The sequence below is a fragment of the Corvus kubaryi genome, unplaced genomic scaffold (genome assembly GCF_017639235.1).
Source record: "Corvus kubaryi isolate FWS band 111438036 unplaced genomic scaffold, C.kubaryi_AGA036_p1.0 37391, whole genome shotgun sequence".
Lineage (NCBI taxonomy): Eukaryota > Metazoa > Chordata > Aves > Passeriformes > Corvidae > Corvus > Corvus kubaryi.
Genome location: NW_024581130.1, coordinates 7,400,196 through 7,420,239, shown reverse-complemented (window position 1 = coordinate 7,420,239; position 20,044 = coordinate 7,400,196). Strand labels below are relative to the sequence as shown.

Below are 20,044 nucleotides of genomic sequence, written 5' to 3'. Positions count from 1 at the left end.
GCCTTAATGCATCAGGTCCAGGCTACAGCTCTCCTGTCAGCTGCTAGATAAACATTATGTATTGAGATCCCTCTCCTCCCTGGGAATGTGAAAAACTTGAGTGTTTGGGCCATTTTTCTCCACACCTCCCACATGGAGCAATTTCTCTCAGTGTTACTTGCCAGCCCTGGGAAGAGCTCTGTGATTTGGATCCACTCCTTCGTGCATCTCTAGGGTTTGGCAGAGCAGGCAGCACTAACTAGGCACCAGTGCAGAATGTGCTGGTCCAGGCACTGTGTGTTGCCTGACTTTTAAAGAGGAGGTGTGATGCCACTGAAATGGGAGGGAGGTGACTTATTCTGCAGTGGGGTTGTCATGAACTCAGGATCTGGCCCCTTGCTGACCTGCTGTACAAGTGGAGCACGGCCATCCCTAAAATACCTCTTCCTTATGTTTGAACCTGCCCCAGAAGCCATGAATCATCACACCATTGTGTTAGGTCTCCTACAGCATGAGGATGCTACATTTGAGCCTTCAGCCCCATCATGCTGTGTTTTTCTTTGTGACTGTAAGCTATGAAAAAGCAAACTTATTTCTGCTGCCAACATCTGCGCTTACGTACATTGAGGAGTGTTGCGCCCTAGCACCTGGAACGGATGGACAGTTTTACCTATTTATGTGGGGAGAATGATGCTATGATGAAATGCAGTAGCTCCCTCTTCAAGCAGTGCCATGGCATATGATACTCATGTTTTTGTTTTCTAGCTGAGGTGGAAGGGTTGCAGGTCACTGTGCCTGAGAAGAAGAAGGTGGCCATGTTGTTTCAGCCCGCTTTGCTTCGCTGCCATTTCTCTACTTCTTCCACCCAACCAGCTGTGGTACAGTGGAGGTACAAATCCTACTGCCAGGACCGGATGGGAGAAGCTCTGGGTATGGTGACTTCTGGTTTGCAAACAATGAGCAAGAGGAACCTGGACTGGGATCCCTACCTGGACTGTGTGGACAGCAGGAGGACGGTCCGTGTCGTGGCCTCCAAGCAGGGATCTGCCATCACCATAGGAGACTTCTATAAGGAAAGAGATGTCAGCATCGTCCATGGTAAGTCTCCTACCCCAGTGATGCTTGGTGGGGGCTGGAATGGACCCTTAGCAATTTGGGATACTGGAGTCTGGCACTAATTGTTCAGCTGACTCTTAGAAAAGGCTGTGGGAAGAGAACTGTTGTTTGTCAGACATTTAGGATTCAGCCAACCAGCCCTAGACCCAAAGGTAATTTCCTTTGGCACTTCCCTTCAATTGACTGCATGTAGGTCTTCAACTCAGGTACAGTATCCTTTTTTCCTTTCCATGAAGTAGAAGGTTTTTATTCCTGAATTCTGCGTATTGCCGTGTATATAGATTTTCCTTAGCAGGGGGATGGCAGCAAGAGAGATACAAATTCAGTCTTTGCAGGATAGATTTTTCTTCCTTGCAAATGCCACTGATGTTTTCCTTGTTCTGAAATACCAAGATTATCCTACACCTCATGTTTGCTCAGCCCCGGACTTCACCGGCTTACCCTGTCATGAGCCTAAACCCACACAGCCTTGAGCAGAGTGAAAGGAAGAGATTTCCATGGGGTGAAGTCAGGTTGGGTGGAGATGAGGGATGGCAGGCTCCTTAAACATTTTTGCCTGGAAGGCTGTGTGAGAGGCCTTGTCCCTCAAAAGTACAAGGTGTCTGATTGACTCGGGATACCACCTAGCCAGAAGTGGAGACTCCTTGGTGTGGAGAGCATGTGATCAGCCTCAGCAAGAGGGAGTGTTTTCCTTTGTGTAGCCTCTTTGCAGATGACTGAGGTGCTGTAGCGGAGACACTGTCTAAGCCCTTTCTTCATGACATGAATAGTGTTGGGACCCCAGCCTTAGATGACAGGAAGGACAGAGACATTAGTGACCCCTTCTGCTCTTGGCACTTGCAGAGTGAGCTGCCTCTGCAGCATTGTCTGTCTTCCCACCTACAGCCAGAAGTCCTGAGCATGTTGTTTTTTCCTGAGTACTGTCATATTCTGGCTAAGGCTAACCCCTCTTCTTAATAAGGAAATGAAATTGATTTGGGACACAGAGATGGACCCAGTGCATTTAACATTCCATCCTTCCTGTAAGTGTTGGAGGGAAAGCCTGACTTTTCTTTTTTGCCTTCCAGATGCAGACCTGCAGATTGGGAAGTTGATGTGGGGAGACAGTGGCCTCTATTACTGCCTTATTATCACACCAGATGATGTAGAGGGCAAGAATGAAGAATCAGTGGAGCTGCTTGTGCTTGGTGAGGCCTCTTGTCAGGCTGCTTTTTCAGCAGATACCTGATGCATCTCTCCTCCTGCTCTCTCTCCATCTCTGCACTGTATTACTATGGGTGTAAGAGCTATGTAAAACAGTGCCTGCAGCGCTGTCACCATTGCCTTGCACCTTGTGCAGTCATTCACACCTAGGCAAAGTGGGTGGCAAATGCTACCAAACCAGAATAGTAATGTTTACACCCACACTGCTCACACGTTACACAGGCGTAAATGACTGCAGAAAGTGCAGGGCTGTGGAAAGGCAGAACCCTTGTTTTTAAGGGATAAAACAATAAACTTGCAGCAAAATGAACATTTGAGACAGACACCCAGAAGACATCAGATCGTGTGATTTTTGCAGTCCTCATCCCACTCTTCTGACCTGTGAGGATGCCAAGAAGCACTGTGTTGAATGTGTCAGTTTGGGAGATTTTTTTTGTGTGCCCAATAACACTTGTCCAGTTAGAGGTGCAGTTTCACAGTCAGCCTAATCAGGTCTGAGCTGGTGCTGCCACTAACAGGACCTACCCTCTCTGTGGTGTGTGTGCTTGGCTCTGTTTCTGTTAAACTCCCTTGAGCACTGTGCTGAGCAGGATCAGCTTCTTCCCTATTTGCAGGGTTTGCTTTCAGTGGTGGCTTCCATGATACAGCTCACTGTAAAGGTCAGAAAAGCAGCCATACCAGCTAGAGGAGAAAAGCAGAATGGAATGGGCCTTTCAGGGACTTTTGTTGACATGCCTTGAGCCAGCTGTAGTACTTCAGCCGTAGATACCCCAGGAGAGCAAGCCGAGTTTTTTCCGACTTACCTTAAGACCTTACCATGGTTCTTGTGTGTACAGATTTGTGCATCCTGTGATGGAAATATTAAAAAGCTTGGGTTGAAAGTCTGTAGGTGATCTGTGGAGGTGTACAATAAAACACATCTGTCAAGTGTTCCCTTGCTCTCCTGCCTAAGGTCAGAGTTTAATTGATATTTATACTTGCAGCTGTAGTTATCATCACCAAGTAAACCAGGCTGTATGGGTGAGTGACTGTCACAGTGCCATTGCCTCTCCTCACCCCTTTGGATGTCAGTCAAGCAATGGACAGTTGGAGGGGAAGGTCAGAAAGTGGAAGGTCAGTCTGGTCACTCCAGAAAACAGTGTCACGTGCCTGTATAAATCCGCAGTGTGACTGTGTATCATCTGCCATTTACTGACAGGCCCAGGACTGACCTGTGTGAGTTCAGGTGAGGTTATCTCTGCCAGGTGGCAGTGGTAGCTGTTAAAATCCTCCCCTGAGGTCCTGTGTGTGGTTGTGTAGTGATGAGTTGCTGAATTTTTGTCCCTTCTTCACCTTCCTGTCTAGGATTTGGTGTCTTCCTCTTGTGTATCTACAACTGTACTCAGACACCAGTGATGAAATAGTGCCATGGTAACAGGAAGAATCTGGTTTTTCAGTGTGTACAGAAGACTGTGGGGAGAAAACATAGAAATCCCCTCCTCTGGAGTTGGCTTGATGTCTCTGCCCCCAGTTCATTGTGGATATGTTGGGGGGCATGTGTAGCTTAGGCTGCATCACCCTTGACCACATATGCTTTTGTGTTTGGCCTCTGGGTCTGACCTTGCACTTTATGCAGCTCTCTGCCAAGTTTGGCAGCAGCATGAAAGCAGACTTGTCGTGGGCATACTTCTGCCTCATGCTGTTAGGCAGCTTCTGTATATTGCTTTTCCTGGGTAGAGGCAACATTCCAGCTTTTGGTGCAATTGCAGGGTTACCTACCAGTTTTCCTCCCTCCTTCTCTCCCCCTTTCTGCCTTATTCTTTTCCTTCTGCTTTGCTGGTTTTTTTTCATTTTTGTTTATCTCTCTCCATTGATGGCTAAAGGATGAAGCAGCCAGTGATGAAAATACCATTTCTTAATATTCTGCATATTCTGAGATATTTTTTTGTTCCATCCCACTGCTCGGAGGGAGACACTAAATACAGATGTAGATTGTAGCAATTCCACCATCCTAGGGGACACGTGGTAAAAGGGTTTTGTTTGTTGTTTTGCTGCTCTTTGGGTGGAACCCAGATTCCCTGTTAATAGAGGTTGGAGCAGCAGAGGGACAGTGTGCAAGAGATGCCACGATTCCCAGAGCACATTGCTGTTTGCTCCCTGCTGACAGTGGTCTCTCAGATACAATTCACATTGCTTCTTTTGGGGTTGCTGCATGCTTTAAGCATAAATTAGAATTTTGAATAGAGCAGAGGTTCTACCCACTCACGTTATCATTGGGGTGACAGAGGAATCAGAACAGAAAAGGAAATAAGAAAATATCCTTTCTAGTGGTTTCATATTAATGCTGGAATGAAAGGGCAGTTTAATATCACATTGAAACCGTGAAAGGACTGAGAGACAAAAATGGTAGATACTGTACTAATAGCATCAATAAATTAATGGAAGTTTAGTTAGCTAAAAGTGGAGGGTCCTGCTTTTATACAATGAGTTGCACCACAAAAAAGATGGTCAAAAGGCACTTTATCATGACTTAGAGCAAAATCCAAAACCTGGGCAAGTTACAGTATTTCCTTTTTTCTTAGGAAAGCAATCACTGAGACTATCAGCAAACTGTTAAGTAGCCAGGGATCCTGGGTCATGATGGGATTGCATGTTGGGTTTTGTTACCTGGGTGTGTCATGTTGACACGCAGAGCTGCTGGGTAGCATCAGACCCCATTTGCTGTCCTCATGTCACTCTTATTTCAGAAAAGTATCTAAGCATTTATTTATATCCATTTGTCCTCAGCAAAGCTGATAGGATTTGTAAAGCATACCTGATGTTAAGCACGTACTTATTATGTACTTTGCTGAAAAGACTGTCCAGTATCTTTTGCTTAGTCAGGGACTTTAACCCTCTCTAAGGGAATCAGTGGAGGTGAGGGAAGAGGGGTAGCAACCTCTGCCTCAGAAACACAGGAGATGGGCAGGTAGTGAACCTCCTGAAGGGTAAGGAGAGAATTTAGATTAAAAAAATACTATTACACATTTATTCTATTTAAAAAAATATTCTTTAGTCCTTATTGCTCTCAACAACTGCCTGAAGGACGTTGGTAGCAAGGTGGGGGGTCATCCTCAAGCTGTGCTGGAGGGGAGTTCATGTTGGACATCAGAAGGAATTTCTTCCCAGAAGGGTTGGTTTAACATTGGAATGGGCTGCCCAGGGAGGTGTCGAAGTCCCTGTCCCTGAGGTGTTTAAGGACAGACTGGATGTGGCACTCAATGCCATGGTCTGGTTGGCAAGGTGGTGTTTGGTCACAGGTTGGACGCAATGATCTCAGAGGTTTTTCCAACCTAAATGATTCTGTGATTCTGTGATACATGTGCATTTTTATGGCATCTGGAATCTCCAAACAGGATGTAGCGTGCTGGAAACTGTATGAACTCTGCTTCTGCTGCAGACTAGTCCAAAGCTTAGCAATTCCACAGCAGGAATCAAGTGACACTCCCTGCACTCATGTGTTTTATTAGAAGAGGAGAACCTTTGCTGACATTACAGCTGGGCTAATGAATCCATTCGCAACTTTATACATTTTATTTTTTAAACTTTTTAATGTGATTGAATCTAAAAGGCTGAATCCTAAATTGAAGGAAGTCTACGTTTCTGTCATAGTAGGTGGCAGCTAATGTCCTCCTTCTGGAAACGCAGACAGTGCTATTAATCATATTGTTACTTGTAGCCCCTGTGTATTGCTTTTTATATGAGAATGTCAATGGGCTTCAGTAAAGTAATTCATTGCAGTCCTTCTGAAGGGAGCTGCACGTGTACCAGTGCAGGGATGCAGCGTGCCTGGAGTAACCTTCAAACCAGAAGTACAGGGCAGCGTCAGCAGATACCCCATCCTAGCTTCACGTCACCAGCTCACATCAGGAAGCAGTCCAGCTTCATTGCATGGCATTGCATACAACCCAAAAAGCCTTCCCAAGAACCAGAATTTGCTAACCAGGTGCAGGGACCTATGGAAGCTGCTACACTGCTCCTTCCCAAGCTGGAATAGCTATGGAGCAGTGCCTGTACCTACAGCTCAGGACAGCTGAGACCTGGAACACATAGGTCTGTGCAAGCTCAGTGATGTTTGCATTCTTAGGTTTTACATAGCTTAGACATGCCTCACAAAACAGTGGCTCTGTTCCCAAGGATCTGTCAAGTTTCTGGAAGAGGTCAGAAAGTACTCCACTAATCCCAGTTGTTGGTTTGACACTTTGGTTAGTGATCCGTGTGCTTTGCTAGACAGCTATTGCCTGCTTTCTTTTCCATCCAATTCGGCAGCTAATATTACATAAACTGTGTATCAGTGAAATATTATTTTATAGTTAATCATAGAATCATTAAGGTTGGAGAAGACCTTCAAGATCATTGAGTTGAACCTTGGACTGAAGACCACCATCTCAACTAAACCATAGCACCAAGTGCCACATCCAGTTGTTTCTTGAAAGCTTCCAGGGATGATGACTCCACCACTTCCCTGGGCAGCCCATTCCAGTGCTTAACCACCCTTTCAGTGATGAAATTCTTCCTGATGTCCAACCTGAAACTGCCCCGGCACAGCTTGAGGCCATTTCCTCTCATCCTGTCACTTCTTCCCTGGGAGAAGAGGTCGACCCGTCTTTCTACACCCTTCTTTAAGGCTGTTGCAGAGAGTGGTGAGGTCCCCTCTGAGCCTCCTTTTCTCCAGGTTAAACACCCTCAGTCACTTCTCATCAGACTTGTGCTCTGGATCATTCCCCAGCTCTGTTTCATTCTCTGGACTCACTCCAGCTCCTCAACATCTTTCTCAGAGTGAGGGGCCCAAACATAAACACAGGACTTGAGGGGCCTCGCCAGTGCTGAGTGCAGGGGGACAATCACTGCTCTGCTCCTGCTGGCCACACTATTCCTGCTCCAGGCCAGGATGCCATTGGCCTCCTTGGCCACCTGGGCACACCTGGCTCAAGTTCAGCGCTTTTGACCAGCACCCCCAGGTCCTTTTTCATCAGGCAGTTTTCCAGCCATTCTTCCCCAGCCTGTAGCGCTGCCAGCTTCTCCAGGAAAATGCTGTGGGAGACGCTCTCAAAGGCTTTATTAAGTCCAGGAAGACACATCCACAGTCTTTCCCTCATTCACTAGTTGGGTCACCTGGTTGTAAAGGAGATCAGCTTGGTCAAGCAGGACTTGGCTTTCCTAAACCCATGCTGGATCCTGCTGATCCTCTGGTTGTCCTGCATGTGCTGTGTGGTCGCACTCAAGATAATCTATTCCATAACCTTCCCAAGCACCAAGGTCAGTCTGACAGGCCTGAAGTTCCCCAAATGAATCTTTTAGAAACGGAAGCTTCTCCCATTGTTTTGCTTTAAATAACAACAATTAGCACTTGAGGTTTGTGTTAATTTCTCTCCAGAAATTAACATTGGCACTTAACATTGATAAACTCATATCTTTGGTAGTTTGTATTACCAGCCAGTATCCATACAGTCTAAATGCAGAATTTAAGAAGCCTAACACCCATAGTAAAAGTAGTAAAGGATGTAAAGTAAAGAATGTAGATACATGTACACACAGCATATTGTACAGTAATTAATGCACTAATAGAGACATGTGTTGACTTTCAGGGAGGATGAATCTCCACTGGGACACGTGTGTATGGTGTGCAATGCTAATAAGGCAGTTCTTACTCAGCCAAGTGACTCAATAACTGGTATAAATATAGCCAGGTTTGGAGTCTCTTCTATGCCAGGAGAGACTGTATTATAAAATTTGACATGATTTTGGAGATTGAAAAGTTCTTGGCAAAATTTTCCCTTACACGATGTTGGTTTTAGGATTTTGCTCTGATTTGCTGAAAAGCTGCCAGTAGCATCTGAGCCAGTGCTCGGTCACAGGAGTTGGCAGAGTTGTGCTGGTGGCCTTGTGCTGGGGATGTGTTGGGCCAGATCTCAGCTGGGAAAATGTGAGCAACTCCACGAAGAGGGCTTGCCGACCTTGAGCTGTGACCAAAGGTGGGTAGTGCTAGCAGGTGAAGGAAGTGATTGGCACACTTCCTCTTAAAAATCCTGGGGAAGTGTTGATGCACAACCTCAGACCACTGTGCTGCCACCTTTGTAACCTGCTTCCAGTCCCCTCGTCCTAGCCCAGCCTACTCCTGGTTATTTATTTCACACCGATTAGAAGTGCTACTTGTTGCCAAGGTTTTTTGCCCCTCTTTTCCTCCTTATTTGCCAGCGACAGCCACACGCTGGTCACAAAGGAGACTGGTGTGATTAAAAGACCTCGGTTACTGAGGTAGCCATGGCAACAGCCTCCTTGGAGGTCTTTGTTGCCTGCTAAAACTTTGATCTCCGAAAGGGGCTGCTGCTGTTTCTCCGTCCAATTGAAGAGAAGGATGGGAAGAAAGGATAAAGTTTACTCCGAGCAGAGGGAGCACGGAGGAAATCATTGCAGAGCCATGCTCCCCCAATAAATCTCACAGCAGCTGCCTTGGAAAAGTATCTGATTTACAAGGGCCACACTTCCTTTCCTATGCTTTCCAGCCTCTCCTCAGGGCAGTGTCCCTTGCCAGGGCCCTCTTGCTGTGGCATGGCTTGGCAAAGTTTTCCACCACTGAGAAGGAAATAATTCCCTCTGTAGTTGCTGTGTCCTGTGATCCCACCGCAGCAGGTCGGGCTGCGGAAGCAGCCTTCAAACAGGAAAACAGTTCAGCAGTTACTGCCATAGCTACCCAATATTTATCGCATTTATGCAATTGCCAGTATTTACCATGTTCCCACATTTACCCAATTGCCATGTTTCTGACTGCACCTGCGCCTACTTTATTCATGCCACCATTTCTTTTCAGCTGCACCACTTACCCTAATTATTTTTGTGTCTCTTCTCTGCAGACTCTCTGCTAATTGTGTGCTTGACTCCAGGTCTTCCCTGCTCCGCTGCTATTTGCTCACTGCTCTGTCGCCTGCCTGCCTCCTGTGTATTAACTCCTGTCCTCGCTCGCCTCTGCTGTGTGTCTGCATCTCTTGGAGCTGCTCTGCATTCCCTCAGCTTTTTCTCTCCCATTCCTCCTCCTGTGCTCTGCCAATGCAGATGGGGAGCTTGTGAGCTCCGTTGCATTTCAAGGCTCGCTGGGGCCTGGGGCATGTGAGGTGCCTGGTGAGAGGCCACTATGGGCAGGTAAAACCCTTCAGCAGCATGATGGGAATAGGGATGGCACGTGTCCCAGATCCCTGCAGAATGAGGACAAGCTCCTAACTCTGACACAGTCACCCGGGACAACCCTGGAAAACGGGGCCATTGTCTATTCCCTCTATCCCGTTGGTGGTGAGAGCTTGCACAGAGGACATGAAGCTCTTGTTGGGTGGGGGCACAGATCTGTGACTCAGCAGTGGTGCCCAGCCATGGCTTGGAGTGCCTGCAGCCCTTTCTCAGGTGGGCAGAGCTGCTGTGCAGAGGTGGTGTGGCCAGATGGTCTCTTGGCAGGATGTTTTACTGAATTGTTTCTTCCCCACCAACTGCTATCTAGCCCCAGCCTCCACTTTAAAATTTCCTTGAAAAAAACTGCGAGCCACCCTGTCCCTGTGCCCGCTGGCTGGCAGGACGGGGTTTTGCTCCACTTGTTGCTGGCAGCAGCTGCAGAGGGAGGAAAGGCAGAGGGAAGAAAGTCGCCTTCAATGAGGGACAGTGGCGGGAGCCTCCCGTTGCTGCGGCAACCGCGGGCAGCCTTAGCCTGTTGGATTCCCTGAAGGAATGGTGTGGGGAAGGGTTATCAGGGGATTAATCCAGCCCAGGGTGGGGAGGGGCCCGAGCTGTGGAAAGCTGCTGGGGCCACGGCAGTCCAGGGGTGGGCATTGTGCTTGCTGGCTGTCAGCTGGGCTGGCAAGGCAGGCAGAGTTCAGGCTGAGCTGTGGTGGGATTTGCTGCTGCCTTGGGTCCTCCCAGGCTTTGTGCATCCCTGCTGGGGGCTCTGGGGCCTCCAGGGCTGTGTGAGTCCTGTTGGTAGGGCAGGGATGCAAATTCCCTAGGCAGATACTCTGACAAGCCAAGTGAGGCTGCATGAGCAGGGAACTACTGGCTGCTTGTGGATACCACAGAGGAGCTGCTTTGGTTGTCTTTGTTTTTACCAAGTTCTCAGGCACTGTTATATTAAGGGATGCTTTTTCCTTGTTGGACATGTGGTTCCTCTTGGAGATCAGAAGGTACCCAGCACTAGCAGGGTTCGAGGCTCTCCAGGTAGGTTCAAATAAAGTGGGCACCTATTTTGTCAGTGACCATTGGAGGAGTTTCTGCTGTTTAAAGGTGTCTGTTCCTTGCCTTTTTTACCACAAATAGAAGCCCTAAATTAGCTGTATCCCTCCAGCCATTTATCCAGTGGCATCTGCTCTCCCAGTAGGGCTGCATGTGAGCTCGTGCAGAGGTAATAACGGCTGGGGGGTGAGCTACATGCTCATGTCTGCCCATATTCTGCATGCATGTGGTTCATGTGGGTGCTGTTCACACAGGCACACACAGGACTGCGAAAGAATTGCGTGTTGTTTTATCAAAATAAGGAATATGTTTAATATGCACATGGAACATAACGTGCTGATTGTGAGCAGCTTGGACACTTGATCCTTCCAGGAAATGGACTGCAAAGAACATCACGGAACTCTTTGTAAATGTAGATGAAAATGTTGCAGCAGACTGGTGGCAAGAGTCTCCTCCCTCAAAATGGTAGATGGGGAGCAATTATGTGAAGCATCACCATGCTATCTTTTGCTAAGGATTCAGGACCACCTCATCAGGATGGGCGTTCCTGTGAGTACTAGTCAGCTTTGATGAGTTGCAACTGGCTGCAAAGCACTGCCTGCAGTCACAGTATATTCATTATGGCTCCAGCAGGCTTCCTTGTGGATTTTTGATCTCTACAGAGTCTCTGCTGAAGCACTGAGAAAAAACGGATGGTGGGAATTTGATTGTAATAAGCTTCAAGGATAGACTAGAGGCCAAGGAACTTGGGATCCACTTCATCACTGTGCCTGAGTGCTGTGTAGTGCAGGATCTGAAGGGCATGTGGGGAGGCTAAAGGTAGCTTTCTGCCACTTTTGCATTGGCTTACCCTTAGCTGCTCCTGTTGTGTGTCTCTCTTCAGAGTGCAGCTCTCCTACCATATGCATGTCTTTAAAAATCCCGGCATGATCCTGGGGCTCTATGGAAGAGTTCACAGCACAGCTGCACTTAGGGCTGTTCTGCCAATGCGCAGGTGTGTGTAAATTACAGCTGAGCCCTGTGCAGGATGTTTGCTGTGTACTGGAAATATCCCAGACATTCTGTGCCAAAGCAAACAGGCACCAAGCTGCCTTTGGGCTTGGAGTTTGTTTGTTTGTATTTGGTTGTAAATTATAAATTTCGAAGTTGACTTGCTTTTTTTTCTTTTTTTTCTTTTCTTTCCTTTTTCTTTTGCAAAGTGATCCCACGAATTTCTACACGAATCCTTCCCTGGTTGGTTTGCTTCACTTGAGAGTTGGCCTTCGTCGCACAGTCTCACCAAGATGCTTGTGCATCTCCAAATAATTAGCATGTATGCACAGCATTGCTTTGAGGCTCCTTTCCTGGAGTTGTCTGTGCACTCACAGAGCCCCGCACAGAGAGCAGCATTCACGGGTTTTGGAAGCACGTGGCTGATTTATCAATAGCCTTGGGTTAAAGATGTTTCATATCTGTAGAAACTACATCAGTACGTTTCAAAAATAAGCTGTGTCCTTCTGTTTAAGGGCTGTTGTGCATTTCCAGGAGCTTTTGCATGTGTAGAGCATAACTCCAGAAAGATGTTACCATGTAACCATGCTAAAGGGACTCCTTTTACTTGTTGTTTTGTGCCTAGATTGGAGGAGCTCTGTTCCAGATTCTTTCCCTCCAGCTCTGCTGATAAAGATAAAACGCAAGGACACAGAAATGGCAGAAGTGCAGAGGCAGACACCAGGCATCGAGCAGGATGACATCTGTGGTTGATAGGAATTCACATAACGCAGAGTGCAAGTGGGCTGATGAGGAAGGGAACTAGAGGCTGAGGCAGGGGCTGGGGAGTGTGTTTTCCTTGCAGTAACCTCTCTCCTTCTTCTCCTCCTTCCGTCTTTTCTAGGCAGGACAGGGCTGCTTGCTGATCTCTTGCCCAGTTTTGCTGTGGAGATCATGCCAGGTATTCAGTCATTTCACCCTTCAATCATCCATTCCTCTGTCATCTTGTCTGTTTATCCTTCTGCAGCATCTTTGTGTGGTTTATGTTTCACCTGTATGTGTGTTTTATCTGAGAATTTAAAGAGAAAATCCTATCACTTAACTGGGAAAGTTCTGGGTTCGGATCTGAGAGAGCTGATGCTGGGCCATGCTGGGAGCCAGCACACAGAGATGGTTGATGTCATGCCAGGATCAGTGTGAGAGCAGAAATGCCAGAGCTATTGTGGGCAGGTTTTCTATCAAGCTCTCTGGTCTCCCCCTGCTAGCACAAAGGAAGCTGTGCTGCAGCCTGTGAGACCTCACAGCCCTTCATGGCTCTGTGTGTCAGCTGCTCCTGTGCAGCCACTCAGCTCCCCAGACCTGGCCCGTGCTACTGCTACACCATCACCACAGATGGCAGCACAGGAGGTGCTAGGAATGGAGCATTGGCTAGCAACCCATCAGTGGCACAGCTCCTCTTGTGCTGCATGGCCAGGCCATGATCTTGGTAACACCAGGTGGCTGGGCCCGACGCGAGAGCTCTGGGCCCGATGTGAGAGCTCCGTGCCTGTGATAAATCCCTTGCTAGCCAAAACTAGTGAGAGCCACCAGTTCTGGCACTCCTTGCAGAGGAGACAGAGTGCAACAGATTGTTTTTGAAAGGGAAAAGCTGTGAGAATATTTAGCCCTCGAGTCATCTGATCATTCCCTGGTGGTGCCCGAGGAGCATTTCTTTCACACGTTCGTGCAAAAATGCAACTCCACATAAATGTGTGAAGCTATTTTCGAGCCTGTCCCAGAGATGCAAACGGAGAGAAGGCAGACACTCACCCACCTCCCGTGTAACCCAAAGCTCCCAAGAATTCCTGCATGGCAGGAGAGGGATTGGTCTTTTCAGCATAGATAACAGTTGATTCTCTATTGCCTAACACTTTTCCTCCCGTTATTTAGAATTTTACTGAACGGGTATAAAATTCTGGTGTGTTGGGCAGATAGCTTTCTGGTACCCTCACTGCATGGGTAGACAACAAGAAAGTGTAAGATGCAGCAGCAAACCACATTTCAGCTGTTGGTGTTGCCTGCTATCTGAGTAAACAAAGGCAGATACTTCTGCAAGCACACACCAATAGTTTCCAGACAGTGAGGACACAGAGCACGTCAGCTTTCTCATCATTTGGATCTCAGCATTACACAGTTGTATCAGGAGCTGGTTGAATCCTAGTTGTGTGCATAAAGGAAGAACCAGCAGGCTCTTTTAGCTGTTTCCTTACCCTCATCAGAGAAGGAAATGGTCTGACTTCCTCTGAAGTAAAATTCTGACTCACAGGTCCTTGTGGCTGGGACACTGATTTCAAGCATCCACTTTAGATGCCGAGTGAGTATCCTGCAATGTGCAATGTACACGCTAACCTGACCCCCTTTTGTACTCCTAGAATATTTTCAGGAAGACCACAGATACACTAATAATGGACTTGCTGTCTGTTTTTTCCTCTACCAGGCTTTTATCCTTTATGGAGTGGTTGTGAACTGTTCACTAACAGCTCTGGAGATCTGACATCTGAGTTTCATCAGATAGCTGTGGCTGGCCACTTGTGTCCCGCAGTACTGTTTCACCTCCTTCTCTGTGTCCATGATGGTTGTAGAAAACAAGATGAGAACACAACAAAAGAAAAGCCACTAAGCTGTTGCTCAGATTGGCATAGATTAGGAAGTGCAGGACTGGAACGGATAGTCTGGCTCCTTGTCTTGCATTCTATCCCCAGCACCATGTAATTTCATCCTTTCTGAAAGTTTAGCAAGTTTAGGAGTAATCTGGGTTTTGCCTTTCCCGTTGGATCACTTTCTTTGATGGGTTTCTTTTAGCTTCCCTCTACATCACTGATCATCTATTTATGTCCATTTATGTAAGATCTTTAACTGCAATACCTGCTTTTCCTCCTGCATTTATCCTCCTACCATATTTACAGGCAGAAGCTACATCTGCCCTCAACCTTCTGTTTAACAGAGTAACTTCAAGCTCCCCTGCTGCCAGGCAGGCTCCAGAGTCCCTTCATCCCTCAAATCCCTCCTTTCCATGGGCTCTGACCTAAATTCATTTTTTCTGCTGCAAAGATGACCAGAGCTTAAACATCAGTAACTTCATGAGGAGTGTCGGGCTCTGGTCCCGCCGCCATGGCGCAGCGCCGGGCGCGGGGCCGTGAGGGCGGCACGGGGTTTCCGCAGCCCCTGCTCAGCCTCGCTCCCATTGGCTGCTCTGTGCTCCCTGCGCGGGAAGGGCCCTCGGGCCGGCACTGGGAGAGTTCCTGGGCAGAGCCCCGGCCGCGGCTGGGGAAATGAGCAGCGCTCAAACACCTACCGACAGTCCCTCCCTAGAGATTGCCTTCCCACCGGACTCCTGCTTTGGTATAGGCGTGTTACAGTATCCCTGCTGTAACAAAGGAGGCCTTATGTGATGGCATTGATATTTCCTTAATGCTACTGGAAATTCTTCCCGTATTTGACCTAGGATGACATTTGTCATTTTTGGTGGCTGTATTACATGAGTGGTGACAGTAATCCTTTGTATACTGGATCATTTCTCTTGTTCTTTTCAACCAGTGAAGTCTTGTTCGGAACAGAAATTGTTCTTCGTCTTTGAACCTGTGACTCTGAAAGTGTTGCTGCATACCTTCAAATTCAGGAGAATGCTGCATTTCACATTTCCTACCGTAGGCCTTTCTGTAATATGTCCCAGCCTTTAGTGACAATGCATCCCTACTGCTTACTGTCATGATCTATTAACACATTCTTATTTTCTGTGTCAAGATAATTAATGAAATTATTAAGCAAAACAGCTGCTAGAAGCAGAACTTGAGGGACTGTGTCAGCAATCTCTCACCTCTTGCTTTCCCGTTCATGAATGCTTCCCTTCTGCCATTTCCTTACTTGTTACCTGAATTTTTCTCGGCATACAGTAAATTCAACCCCAAAAAATTATTCCACAGGGACCAAAATTAACTGCAAATTTAAGTGAAAGTCATCTGTGTCAGCCAAAAAATAAATAAAGAACTAAAAAAAAAAAAAAAAAATTCACACTTCTGAAGTGTTCTGATTTGTAGATGCCAGCTCTTTGACTGATATTTTTTAAAGGAAATTTTAAATTCTAGATTTAAAATGTCATTTTAAAAAAGGGGAATTGTTTGTAAAAGAGTTAAGGAGAATTCCAACAAAGTAAAGAATCATACTTTTGTTCAAACAAAATGCTGTGGATGGATCAAAAATGACACTTCTTATTTTTGTGTTGTATTAAGAACGACGAAAAATTCCATTTTGAATGGTCCAAGGGAAACATTTTTCCTTGACTTTTTAACTTAGCAATACAGGTGAGGGTGCTGCACTGTTTTTCCAGTGTGATTCTTCATGCACATTGCAATCCTTGTATCAATACCTCTTCATCTCAAATAATAATGTACCAGGAGACTCTTTAGTGAACTCTGGACTTCTCTTTGGAAATAGTGGTCTGCTGCTTTTTTTCCTCTGGGGTGGGGATAAACCCTTTCCCACTGCAAAGCAGCCCCACCACATCTTTATTTGCTTTTTTGCCGTTTTTCCAGGGTGGTTGAGTAACCACCTGGGTACACCTGAAGTCTTTACCCACCAGCAGTCTTGCTTCAAGATAGGTTGGTGCATTTCTCTGACATAAAACCAACCCCAGGCCTCCTGTATGTTCAGAGTCTTGCAATTTCTTGGTCCAGATGTGTTCACAGATCATCCCCTTAGTCTGTGGAATTCCTATGTGGTAGTAGGTGCTGCCCTGGCACAGGCTGAGCCCTGCTCCCACCACCCCATCTCCCACCAGATTTTCCAGTAGCAAAGTTTGAGCAAAGCTTTTCTCCCTCCCCTTCCCCTTCAAGCCCCATCCTGGTTTTTGTGAGCCAGCTCTTGCATGCTTTCATTTGTAGGGTGTTTTTCAGCCGCTCCCTTTTGGGGCCTGGCACACATCATCTGAGGCTTCAATGGGGGAGAAAAAAAGTGGTTGTTAGGTTTCCTGGCTGGCTGTGGTGCCTGAATAGGGTGTTCGTTCGGCACATTCACAAGAATAATTGCATGCGTAGGCCTCGCTGGGAAGGGGCAGGCCTGGCTCGTTTACTGGGCTATTTATAGCCTGCTTTTCACCATCGTATGTCCCATTAAAACCAGAGTGCGGGTAGGGAACAAACACATAAGCAGGGCACGAACATGGCCAAGAAGAATGAGTCTTTGATGAGGTCCAAATGCTAATGGAGCACGTCCTGCAGCATTGGCTCAGGTCTGCTGTGGGGTGAAGGGTTTCTGGCCGGGGAACCAGAGCTCCTGCCTCTGTGCTGCTCGCCTCTCAGCCAGCCAGAGATGCTGCCAGAAGGGACCACATTCGTGTAGCTCATTTCTCACTGTCGTCTGCCATTTCTGCTTCGACACAAGAGGAGGAGTAGACCTAGTCCTGGACCCATGGGGAGTCGGTCCACTTCTGTTATTCACCTGTGTGTTTTGTCCTTGTGCTCTCCGCTGGGAGGATGTTGCTGACGTTCCCTTCCACAGCAGTGTGCAGTCCTGTAAGTATCTCCCTTTCTCCCCTTGTTTTCCAGAGTGGGTCTTTGTGGGCCTGGTGATCCTGGGGGCGTTCCTGTTCTTCCTCCTGGTGGGGATCTGCTGGTGCCAATGCTGCCCACACAGCTGCTGCTGTTACGTCCGCTGCCCCTGCTGTCCTGAGTCCTGCTGCTGTCCCCGGGCACGTGAGTGACCCTCTCCAAGCCTGGTGCAAATCTTCTGCCCTACTACTTCTGCTCCCTGGCAGAACAGGAGGAGAATCTGCTAATATTGCTTCCTTTGCCCTGAGCACTTTGCTTGGCTAAAGAACTGGTTCTTAGGGAGTGAAGCATCTGACCTATTACTCAATGGTTGAATGCTCAAAGTTAATTACAAATGTAATTCCCCAAGCCCTCCCTGCCTTGGCAGCTGTGCCTGCTTCTCCAAAGTGTCATGCTCCCGTTCCAAAGTTGTTGTTGTGTCAGTGAATGTTGTGGGTCAGAGCTAAGAGCATCCTGGGAGGTTTCTTCCTGGCAATGCAAATCAGCTGTCTTCTACAACAGTGCAAAATCCTTGCAACCCAGCAGGTTCCTGGTCAGGCTCAGTCAGATCTGTCAGGTTCCATGAGCCTCATCCTGCTGCTTGAGTCATCAGTTATTTTTAAAGCCGAACTGCCACTAGATCATGGCAGCGGTAGTGCTGGCTGTAACACTCTGAGTGTCTTTCTGGGCATCTCACAGTGCTGTGTGCATTTTTTAAACTCCCCTCAGTGCCCTTTAAGGCTTAGAGAAATTCAGGTTGGTCCTTGTTAATTCATTTGTCTGGTTGTCTCCTGTGGAGTTGCCACCAGTGTTGGTGCAGGTTTCATCCATGTGTCCAGTGAGTCTGTGGGGGGCTGGTCTGTGATGCTAACTCTTGTTCTTTTTCTTTTTCAGTGTATGTAGCAGGCAAAGCAGCAAAAGCTGGGTACCCTCCTGCAGTCTCTGCCATGCCAGGTCCATACTACATCCCCAGTGTTCCTGTAGCTGGTGTCCCATCTCCTGCTGTGCTGATGGATAAGTCACACCCCCCTCCCTTAGCCCCAAGTGAGGCCAGCGCAGGAAGCCAAAATGGTAATTTGCAGTGCCAGGCACAACATTCAGTCTTCTTACTGGGAGTAGGGCTGGGAAGGGGAGAAACAATTGTCACTGATCTAGTGGTGTGAAGAGAAGAAACACAGGGAAACTGCATTTTAATCTTGTCTCTGACAATGACATTTGCATTAGGGCCACATGGTCTAACTTTTCTAGGGCCATCAACACAGAGTCAGTTTGTGGGATCAACACAGAGTCAGTTTGTGGGTGCCTAATTAGGTCAGCAGGGAATGGGAGGCCCAGTTCCTGTACAGGACCCCTCTCATTACTGCTGCAGATGTTCACTTGCAGAGGACAAAAGGACAAAGATGATTTCAGGGGAGCAGAGGCAGGAGCCATTTTCCCCTTAGAGCTGATGCCTTGCAAGCTGCTTTCTCTTTGTAAACTGTCCTTCCAAGCCTCTGTAGGGCGCTGCTTGGCCTCTGGTAGCAGTTTTTGCTGCAGCATGTTTTACTGTTGCCATGGCATTTTGGGCAAAGTAACCTATTCCCTTGATATTTCTGCCCAAGAGCATTTGGGGCTGGACCCCGTCCTCTACTTTACAGAAGTCAGTAGGTCACTTTTTTGTTCAGCCTTTGCATTTGTGAAATGTGAGTGATGAAAGGCTTCTGACTAGAAAGGAGTTGTGGATCAGTGTCAGACCTAGAGTGTCAGTGAGATGCCTCTTGTCTTGGTGAGGGTCACTTCTGCTGCCTCAAAGGAAGCTGCCATCAAGGAAAAAAGGGGGCAGTTATTTAGCCACATGCATTTCAGGATCAGAGCGGCTGTCTAAATTCAAACATTATGCAGCAGAAATGACTCTCACCAATGTAGAGTCATCACTGACCCAGCTACTTGTCTGATTTCAAAGCACCACACTAAGTATCAGTTGTTAAATTAACTCACAGCAGACAGTGTGTTGATAAAACACATCTAAAAGACAAGATTAAGTAGCATAATTAATGAAGCTTCTGGAACAACCCTACACATGCTTCCGCTGCCCCAGTCAGTATATTAACCTTTCTGGAATTACAAAAAGTATTTTCTTTTCAACAATCGTACTTTTTTTTGGCCACTGGAATCAAAACAGAGCTCTGGAATGGAGCATTTTGAAATAGGAAATAAATCAATCACTGATCCAACGCAGAACGTATCCAATTCAAAAACCTTTGTCAGAAAATGATGAATGACACCCCAGTGCTTAAAGTTCTTTCTCCTGTGAAAAATGTCACTGCACATAGAGTGTGGTATTGGTTGTGGGAACTCCAGGGATTTTTTAAGAGTCAGATCACAGCTCCCAGTCTTGTCTCTGCTAGCAGAGCACAAGTGCAGAATAAAAACCAGTGGATACGTTTGGTAACCAAATGGAATGGCTCTTAGGATCCCATGATCCTTACACAGAAAGATGTATTTAATATATGATGCATCCAAATCAGGTGTTTGGATTCAATCCCTCACCTCAGGACCTTACAGGAAGTAGTGCGTATGGCAAATAAAAACATTATCACTGAGTTCTAACCTTTGTGGCAAGACAACAGAGATTCTTCAGGTTTTTTTAAAATTAGTTAAACTTTTTTACAATAATGTGGACAAACCCTTAGTCGGGATCATGAACGTGTTGTTCAAGGTGCTCAAACTGTGGAGCTGAGGAAGAGTTATAGCCTGTACTCTGTTCTTTTAAGGTCCTTCACAATGCCAGAATATCCCCTAATGGCAGGCTGTAGAAGAGAAAACATTGTGTGGCTTTTCCAAGCTAGTTATTTGCTTGTTGGCCAGGCAGCAAGCTAAACAAAACAGGTAATGGTTGAGTTTATAATAAAAGCCTTTCTCAGAAGGAGCAATAAAAAGCCTCTGTGTCCTCCACACAGCCAGCATAGGTCTGATCTGAAACCTTCTATCTTTGTGGCTTCAAC

General features: G+C 47.0%; 1 protein-coding gene across 4 annotated transcripts in view; it reads left to right on the top strand.

The window, feature by feature from the left end:
- The window catches only part of ILDR2 (immunoglobulin like domain containing receptor 2), a 39,441-nt gene that overhangs the window by 8,098 nt on the left and 11,299 nt on the right, over window positions 1–20,044 (top strand). For 2 of the 4 annotated variants that reach the window (XM_042038109.1, XM_042038111.1), the window contains exons 2-6: window positions 745–1,077; window positions 2,163–2,282; window positions 12,401–12,457; window positions 17,079–17,225; window positions 17,955–18,131. In XM_042038109.1, coding sequence (XP_041894043.1) covers window positions 745–1,077; window positions 2,163–2,282; window positions 12,401–12,457; window positions 17,079–17,225; window positions 17,955–18,131 — 834 coding nt within the window. The remainder of the gene's footprint in view (window positions 1–744; window positions 1,078–2,162; window positions 2,283–12,400; window positions 12,458–17,078; window positions 17,226–17,954; window positions 18,132–20,044) is intronic. The other 2 variants (XM_042038113.1, XM_042038112.1) reach the window with 1 other exon arrangement.